This window comes from Neltuma alba, unplaced genomic scaffold (assembly GCF_004799145.2).
Source record: "Neltuma alba isolate B1F8T4 unplaced genomic scaffold, ASM479914v2 tig00008069_pilon, whole genome shotgun sequence".
NCBI lineage: Eukaryota > Viridiplantae > Streptophyta > Magnoliopsida > Fabales > Fabaceae > Neltuma > Neltuma alba.
The window spans coordinates 40015-50396 of NW_021634939.1; the positions used below are offsets into that span (position 1 = coordinate 40015).

The 10382-nt window shown below is 30.7% G+C and overlaps 1 protein-coding gene across 1 annotated transcript; it reads left to right on the forward strand.

Annotated features, from left to right (window-relative positions):
* Nucleotides 1-5186: 5186 nt before the first annotated feature.
* Nucleotides 5187-9305, forward strand: LOC114753678 (tryptophan aminotransferase-related protein 4-like). Its single transcript, XM_028942378.1, has 5 exons — nt 5187-5462; nt 6049-6346; nt 7024-7322; nt 8212-8495; nt 9109-9305. Exons 1-5 carry the CDS (start codon nt 5197-5199, stop codon nt 9303-9305), a joined length of 1344 nt encoding a protein of 447 aa, XP_028798211.1. The 5' UTR covers nt 5187-5196.
* The last annotated feature ends 1077 nt before the right edge of the window (nt 9306-10382 follow it).

Below are 10382 nucleotides of genomic sequence, written 5' to 3' on the forward strand. Positions count from 1 at the left end.
ATTTTAGGGACTACAAGTTGTAACTTTTTTATTTATTAGGAATGAAATTCAAATATAAATTGTCACTTTTTTCTTTATTAGGAATGAAATTCAAACAATAGCTATAGCTATTTGCATTTGAACAAGCAAACGAAAACTAGCTGATTGTTTACACGTTTTGATATTTGAAAATTGAAACATGTATTTTTCCCCTAAAAATTTTATAGCCGAAATTGAATTAAAGTCTCGTGAAGTCATGATGTTTGAACATATTCACTTCAAACTGAAGATTAACTTTTGAAATTTCAAATATAATGGTAAAGATATCTAATATCACGTCTGCCTTACAAATCTTGTGGAGGTCTTTCTTCTTTATTCCTTAATTTCTTCTTCTTATTCTTATCTTTCTTGAAAAAGTAATTATAGAGATGTGTACTAAGCATATTTTCAATCTGAAACGTGCAAATGAAATGTGAATTGTCAAGATTTTTCTATTTTGAATTATATTCTTATGGATTTTTTTTTCATTTACATATCTTTTTAATTGGACTTTTCATCTTGGATCATGGAGATCCAAAATAACATTGACTTTTAATCTAGAAGGATAGGGTTACTGACCGTTCGAATCTGTTGACTTCTCCGATTAATGATCAGCTTGACTTTTAAAACATTGCGCAAACGTAGGGTTTAAGTGTTAGAAAGATTTGTTGAGGGTTGCTATAGAGGAGGTGGCAAAATTTGTCTTCCTTTGATTTGATGAACTTAAGTTATAATAGTATGGGACAAGCCACTTTGCAATTAATTATTTTTCCCTCAATTTTAATTTGATACCTGTGTATCTTTTTTAATTAAATATTTTAATTTTATTCTATTAGAATTATTAACCTTGATAACTTTATTCTATTGACATTGTTAGCCTACGTACAAGAACTAACAATGCTAATAGAACAAAATTAAAGCATATAATGAAGGGGGAAGACACATAGGTATCAAATTAAAAACTGAAAACTAGTTTAGATACCTACAAAATAATTTTTTTCCCCTAAACTTATTCCTTTGATTTATTCTTTCGTACCAAATAGTACGTTATTATTCAACTGTTCAAGTTGATTTGGATTTGGCCCTCTTTTTATCCGAATGCTATCAGGGATACTTTTTCGTTCTTGGTCGCTAGTAGTTCTCGAAATTCTTATTCTGCACTTCAATTTTTTTAAATTAAATCCTAATAATAAAAACCATAACAAGATTTTTTGGATATTGATTCACAACAAAGCATCCCAACGGATCGGATATATTTTAAATCCTAATTTCCCCAAATTTTAAATCCTAATATATAATATCCCAAACCCTTCATATGAAAGTTATTTTTAATTAATTTGAATAGATTAAGAAAATTAAATAAATTAATTAATTATAAAAAATATGACATGATGTCCTTATAATTTAACTAACTTATATATTAGTCATGAATGAGTTAAATTAGTTTAAAAAATAATAAATATGAGAGACAAAATGAACTAATAAGATTTTATATTTATTATTAAATCTAACTGTTCAAGTAGGTCTTACATTAGAGTAAGGAAAAAGTATAACTAAGATTCTATTTAACAATTATTTTTTGTGTTCATTTAATTATTTTTATTAAATGAATTATATACATTAACATTCTATCATTTTCATCATTAAAGGCATACATAACTAAATACTAAATATCATGTCTTCACTATTACTCTTCCGGTCCTATAGGACCTAATTATTGAGTTAATTTTGATCCTAAATATAAGACCTATTTTTCATATTTATCAATTTTTTCTAAATTATCCCTATGTATACTCTCTCAACCATGACAAGTAGAAGATGGAGGGAGGATATTAATAAAGATGATTATGATGTTTTAGGAAAAAATGTCATATTTCTTATAATTAACTAACTTACCTAATTTTCTTAACATAATCAAATTAATTAGATAGGTCTTATATTAAAGATCGGAGGAGTGGTACTTATTAGCAAGCTTCGTCCACGTAAATCCAAAACATCAACTAGCTACCTCTAAATCTTAATATAGAAGATACATGATTAATTTATAGAGATTAAAAAATTAATTAAGCTAGTTATTTGTGAAAATTATATGTTAATTTTCTTAAAGTACCCTATTTAATCATTTGTATTCAAACTATCTCTTGATTGTTAGTCTGTGTAATCAATATTACGGACAGTTCAAGGAAAAAAAATATCAATATAAAAGAGAGAATACAATGAGTTTTTATATTTAAACCAAATTCAAATCTCATCTAACTCTTAGAGACCGAAGGGAGGGAATATGTCATATACATATTATTATTTTTTTTTTGCTGAAAGAGAGAGGCATCAACTGATAATTACTTTCTTTATTCGGCAACATGTTGTAATCTTCCGAAGTTATATTGAGTTCGAAACGAATTAATTTAAGTCTCATCTTCCAATAAAAGTTTTCTTTTGCAGTTGTTGTAAGATTTAAATGAGACTTTAAGAAGTGTGCATGTGTACCAAGTTTCATCAATGAAAGTATTCTCAAGGCTCTTTTATTTTATATTATTCCTTTAGTATATATATACCAAATCAAAGAGCAAAGTACATAGTTTAATTTCTTCTCAACCTACTGTTCAGTGAATAGGAGTCCAATTCAAACAATAATTACGTATTTTGATTGTATTTGAACAAGCAAGCAAACAAACGAATTCCTTACGTTTTTTTGATAGTTTCACACCATCCCCCCCCCCCCGGGGGAAGTAGAAATTTTTTGCGTCAAATTGAATTAAAGTCTTTGCTTAAACAGTTCATGAAGTCATGATGTTTGAATATATTCGCTTCAAACTGAAGATTAACTTTTGAAATTTCAACTTAATAGAAAGAGATTCCGATATCATCACCTTCTGCCTTGCGAGAGCCTTCTCTCTCTCTCTCACGCACACCCACCCACCCCACACACACACAATGTTGTTGTCTAACAGTGAACTGCTTATATAACTAGAAAAAGCCAAGTACAAGGTGAAAAATATTTAATTGGATATATATGTGTGTGATGGGATAATGGACATACACTTGATATTATAATATATGTCAAAAAGTTTATTGAAGTATCTTTAATATTTTTAATACATTTTCAGCATTGTGACTAGTCATACTGAATAGATTTTAATCTTTTAATTCCAAATTGCTCAAGTGACTAATAAAGAAAGGGCATTAGTTTTCGTTGAGTAATAAATTATTTCATTGAACTTCCAGCCTGTTTTGGATCACCTCTGAAGTTCAAAACTGAAGCAAATACTATATCGGTTTCTTTTTTAATTGGATGACTATTTGATTACACGAAACAAAGAATTTCTTAAAATAAAATAGTTACAGGGTTAAAATCGTTATAATCGTTATCTTTCATCAAAGTGTTGGTAATTTATTGTGCCCCATAGATGGTCAATGTTACTCCATTTTGCTTTTGAAAAGGATTTAAATTTATCTTTTGTCATATCATCTAAAATTAATATTAACATTAAGATTAGCCTACAAATTATGACATAAGAATATAAAAATATTGAATATTTCAGATTTGTAAAAATATCGAAAATAAAATAATAATTAATTTTAATGTTAACAGAGTGCGAAAATAAAAGAGAGAGAAATGGAAGATGCAATGTTTCTTCCGTTTTTCTTTTTTAATAATACTACTGTTGGTTATTACATTTCGATCAAATTTTAGTTTTAATCTTTGTAGTTTTTTTTTTTGAATTAAAGGATGTAAAAATTATTGGCATGAGGTTACAATTGGAATTATATCTGCGACCTCTCTCTTATAGAGGAGTGTCTATACCACTAGGCTATAAAGCCTTTGATTAGTCTCTTTAGTTTTAAATCATGACTTTTTGTCTTTATAATTACTCTGAATTCGTCCATTCAAAATGTTAATCCATATAGTTTCATAAGGACTTGGAATTGAGCTTAGTGGGGTTAATTTTATTAATGCTGTTAAATATAAAAGTCAAAATTAAAACTCGTTAAAAGTATAGATAAAAAAGCGACTTAAATATATGATACAAGACCAAGAAATCAATTTTGATTGGCAAAATCAATTTTCTACAATAAAATATGATTTTTAACATTTAAATTCATGATTCGATTTCTTACTTTCAAATATGATTTCATCATTTTAAGAGGGTGTAATTATGTTCAACAGGTATGACTCTTTTTCAAATATGTGCAAATGATATTTGTACTGAAGACTCTTGGTACATAGTTGAGAACATATTAGGCACAGTTGAAGAAAAGTTGCACATGCTGAAAATAACTGCATTAGGTCCTCAATTCTGACCAAAGAAATTTGTCAAATAGGGACTTTTCACAATTTTTTCTTAAAAAATGAAAAAAATTGAGAGTTTTTTAAATTTACATTTAACGAGTTTTCATTAAGTGTTAGTTTTAACTCTTATATTTTTAACAAGTTTTAATTTTAACCCTTATATTGATTTTTGCCTCTATACTTAAAAACGTTAAAAGTTACCATAGTTAAACTTGGATTCAAATTCTTATGAAATATAAGATAACATTTTGGATGACAAAAACCATAACCACAAAAAACCACAATTTAAAACCATGAAGACCAAAAGCAAAATTCGATCAAGGATATTAAACCCCTTTTTCTGAGCATGCAAGGTTTCTTCTTTAATATTGTTTGAGTAAATAAAAAAGTAGAGTAGAATTCAACAACTTTTACTTTATTTAGTCATAATGAAAGATATTTTTCTTCTATGTTAAAATGTGCTATTAGTCAGCTAACTAGCTTCAAACACATGGCACTTTGAATGGTGCGCACGCTACATATAGTTGTGTGTTTGAACAAGCCATTAATCAATATTTTCAGCACTGATAACGTGCATGCAGTTTCCTGGAATGAGCTTCATCCCAATCCTACGCTTTGAATTTTTATTTATATACAATTTTATATTACAAAATCAGTATATATATATATATATATAATAAAACAAGATATACAATTTAAAAATAGACAATGTAACTGGAAAAATATGACTCATTTCTCAGACTCACTACAATGCACGGCCAAAACCATATAAATATGCATGGCATGCAGCACATATTAGCAGAGAAGGAAGTTGCAATAAGCATTCCTTAAAAGAGATAATGATGGCAAGGAAGCCAACAAATTCATTGATGGAGATTTCATGGATTATGGTCACAGCCATGATTATGTTGTCTTCTTGTTCCTCGAATCTGTTGGTTCGTGGTGGGGAGACATTATGGAAGCCGACATGGACAAAGGAGGCAGCAAAAGAAGCAGAGATTGTGGCAGGCATAGGATGTTCTGGACATGGAAGAGCCTACTTGGATGGTTTGGTTCTTAAAGGCCATCACTTGCCCGTTTGTGACTGCAATCCTTGCTATTATGGCCCTAGCTGTTCCCAGTTTCAATCCAATTGCTCTGCAAATGCTGGAAGGTTCAAATTCTTATCCCTATTACAATTTAAATTAAATATATTTCATTAACTTTTGGTCATACTCATATGGAATCTAACTAGAATACTATATTTCATTAACTTTTGGATTAAGCATGGACTAGATATTTTGTAGTGTGACTGTACATGTTTCCATCTTGGCATCTTGAATCTATTTGGATCGTTTTGAATTATTATTGGCCAATTTGCTTATCAACATTAATACTCTACATCACTTTTAACTCAGCTTCGTTTATAGGAATTTTGTTGAGAATGAAGATAGGAATGTTATTTTTCAATTTAATTAGGTGGCTTTGGAATCAGCCGCAATTTTTATGACTTACAAATAATGCCGATGATTTTATGTTTTATATTGATATTAATACAAGACATTAAAGAAAATCTTCCTAAAATAATAATAAAAAGTTTTTCCCCCTAGTATTCTCTCCTCTCCTTATTCTCTCCTATGTCCAAACAATACCAAAATTCAATACGCAGTACATATTTTGTTGTCTTTATGCATGTGAGAATTCTTACCCTTAAGAGAAATCAACAAGCATGATTAAGTTTATAAGCTTTTGTGGCTTAGTGGGGATCCGTATTTCTTGGAGCCATTCTGGATGAGACAAGCAAAAGAGAGTGCAATATTAGTATCAGGTTGGCACAGAATGGGATATACGTACAGTGATGGATCTTACATCTCAGAAGTGCTTGTGAAGTACATTCAAAAATTGCATAAAACGGTTGGTAACGCAAAGACTGATGGACGGTTCATTATATTTGGGGCTGGTTCTACTCAGCTCCTCAATGCTGCCGTTTATGCCTTCTCTCCCAATTCTTCTTTGCATTCTCCTGCCAAAGTGGTTGCCACAGCTCCATATTACCCTGTAAGCATTTTCTAACGGGATTATTTGGTGAGAAAAACTGTGAGGAACAAATGTATATCTACATGGTTTTAAAATCAGGACCAAATCAGTTTGCATGATATATGTATATATTTATATATTTATATATAGCACCTAAGCCTAAAACAACGTTGCTTTAATATATAGGATTTTTAAAAAAGAAGAAACTATACATGTTTTTCTTTATGAATGTGATTTATGAACTTTTGAGTTTGGTTATTTTGAGAATTGAACTTCCTTTTGTATTTGAGATCGATTATTTGCGCCTTAGAATTTGTTATATTTGCTTGATGATTAGTTCTTTTTATTTAAATATTTTTTCAAATGGTCATATATCTATATATATGAATATTCTTAATTAAATTATATTGCTTTAATCGTAACCAGTTTGAGCTGGAGACTTGAACTACTTCCTCAACTAGTATAATGACCAATTTGATTTGTCGTACCTTGTGTGTTTCAAGGCTTTTTTTTTGTAAGAAACTTTGCTTTTCTACAATTGATCGATCTTCTCATTCTCAATATGCGGTGTAGTGAAATTTCAAATCGACTTAATTATACTACATTAATTAAACAGAAATTTGCTATAAAACACTCGATCACAAAAATCTGTCACACAATATTTGCGTTAATTCATATACTGAAATTAAAATCGACAGGTCTATAGACAACAAACGGAGCTTTTTAATTCATTGGATTATAGATACGAAGGTGACACGTCCTTATGGAAGAAGAATTTGTCAGAAAACAAGAACATCAGATTCATTGAGTTTGTGACCTCACCAAACAACCCAGATGGACGATTGATGAAGGCTGTTCTTCGTGGATCTAATGTTAAGACCGTTAATGATCATGCTTATTATTGGCCACACTTCACTCCTATTCCTTCTCCTGCTGATCAGGAGCTCATGATCTTCACTATCTCCAAGCTCACTGGCCATGCAGGCTCTAGATTTGGGTAACAATAATTTATTGTTTCAGTCCCATTTTCTATACATTAGAGTCCACTAAAGTAGCTAGATTTTATTTTAGAGTTGATCTAGATGGTTTAGATTTCTGAAACAGATGACCCATGAAATATGAAGTTAAATGTCTGGATTTGACTTCCCCCCTTAAGCCCCCTTTGGTTAGAATTTAGGATCAAAGGAAAAAGGAATATGTTTCCTTTACATGTGAAATACTTCCTTTGGTTCTAAATATAAGAGCTAGTAAAAAAGTTTGCTTTGGTCTTAATTAAATATAAGACCTTCACCTTGTCTTAATTAAATGTAACTATTTAATTACCCATGTTGAGGGAATTTTCCATCAAAAGGTAGTATTTTTCAATGCAAATGATTAAAAGGAATATTGTAGAAAAAAACAACACACATTTTTTTTTCACAAATAGCTAATTTAATTAATTTTAATTTTAATCTATACAAATTAGTTATTTAGCTCCTATGTACATTTAGAACCAAAGGAGCACCTATAATATCCCTATAGTCATTACTTAACACAAACAATATTTGTTTATTACAAATTTTTACTCTATCTTGTTCTTATTATTCTAGCATGTTTCATTATATATTATTACATCTGATTTTAAATATAAAAACTAGTATAGAAATTTTATTTGATCATAAATATATGACCTCAATCTATTTTGTCTCTCAAATTTATAGTTTTTCCCCCCAAACTAGCTTACACATATTAAGGGGTATTTATCAATAGGTAGTTCCAATGCAAACAATTATAAGGGTATTCCTGGAGATTTTTTTTACCAATATTTAAAATAATAACTAATTTTCAATTGGAGGATTATGTTTCATCTAAAACATTAATTTTCACTGCATTGTGATATCTCATAGGTGGGCACTGGTAAAGGATGAGGCAGTATACCAAAAGATGTTGACATATTTGAACTTGAACACCATGGGAGTTTCTCGAGAATCTCAGTTGAGAGCTTTGAAGCTTCTTGATGTGCTTCTTGAAGAAGGAGACGGCAGAAAAATATTCAAGTTTGGATATTCAACAATGAAAAACCGATGGATAAAACTAAGACAGATCTTGTCCAAATCAAGACGATTTTCTCTGCAGAAATTAACTCCCAATCACTGCTCCTTTTTCAAAAGGATGAGGGAGCCCACACCAGGTAACATGATGTTTCCAGTCAAATCAAGATATATAGATTTTTTTTATTCTATAACAAACTCTTGGTGTTAATGTTATTTTAAAATTCACTTGTTTTAATTTAATTGAACAAAAGTATGTTACGCATATAAAGTTCATGCCGAGTCTCCTTCAATTCTGTGACAAGGAAAGGGTTTTCATCTTGACTTGTGACTTATTATTAGATTGGTCAAATTCAATCAACATTTGGCCCCCTAGTAGTCTTATAGCTTAGTAGTATGAAAGTTTTCCTGTAAATAGGAGAATGTGAGTTCAATCTTATTTGTAATTTTAAGCCGCTAGTACCTACTTCTTTAAATTACAAAAAAAAAAAATCAACGTTAAGTCATAACAAAAGGAAAGAAAAAGGATAAAATAAGAATTCGGTTTGACTAGGTTGGCATATCAGGTCAGGCCGAGCACTTCAAGTTAAAGTATTATGTGGCTTGATCGACCCGACCCGACCCATGGACATCCTGATGAATTAAATTTGATTGAATTTTTGTAGGAGAATTATATTTATGACCATTTGAACTTTGTTTAGTGGACATCAAATGCATAATACAGTCTAACATGTGATTGCAATTATATGACAGCATATGCATGGTTGAAGTGCGAGAGAGAGGAAGATAAAGATTGCTATGCAGTTCTTAAAGCAGCCAAAATAGATGGTCGTTCAGGAAGTATATACAGTGCCAACGGTAGTTACGTTCGTTTAAGTCTCATCAGAAGCCAAGATGACTTTGACATACTCATCAACCACCTCCAAAACCTCCTCGCTAAATCTTATTAGTCTCTCTCTCTCTCTCTCTATATAGAATATTTTACTTCAAATTTCAATAGCAAAAATCCATGTACAACAAGGGGCAGTAGTCGATATATAGCTTATAATTATTGACAAATCAGTGTTATGTTTGAATAATGATTGGATTTGGTTCTTACAATCCTTATTATGTATCATCAATCACTACTTGTGTAATATATTTCAACTTTTTATACTTTGTGATTCTGCTTATGAATTTTATAATTTAAGAACTTTGATATGAAGGATATGAGTGAGGCATCTTGTGTCATTGGTATTAAGATCCATAGAGATAGGACTCAAGGCCTTCTAGGCCTATCTCAAGAAGCCTATGTAAACAAAGTTCTTGAACGATTCAGGATGAAGAGCTGTTTTACTAACGCGACTCCTCTAGAAAAAGGGGATAAGTTCAGTATAGATCAGTGTCCCAAGACTGAGCTTAAGAAAAGGGAAATGAAAAAGGTCCCATATGCCTCAGCAGTAGGAAGCTTAATATATGCACAGGTCTGCACGAGACCTGATATAGCTTTTGCTGTGGGCATGCTGGGAAGATAGCAAAGTAATCCTGGTGAGGCGCATTGGATAGTTGCACAGAAAGTGGTTAGATATCTACAGGGTGTGAGATATTTTATTATTATCATTAATTATTTAGCTATTTAATTAGGAATTAATAAAATGTCCTGAGAGTGGCCCGTGGTCAGATAAGGCCCAAGCCCAGTAGGGTTTTTATTTTCAGTCAGGATTATATTTCTCTGATGGTGAGAATTTAATTATTAGGTTTTGACGGCTAAAAGTTAATAGAGCGATACATTCAGAAACAGAAAACCCTATCTGCTCCTTGAGGTTCCTTGACTGGTGATGGCTGAACCCAGTTGCCATCACTGTGCCTATCTGCAAGTCAAAAGAGACCTGAATCAATTTTCTTCGGACTCTAATCTATCTTGCAGCTCTCATATTAATTAAGCAATAGCTATGGCGAGAGGTAACTCTAATCTTAAAGTCTTCCGCTGTATGTTTTATAAGAGGATTCATTTTGTATTATCTGGATTGAATATATATTATATGTTA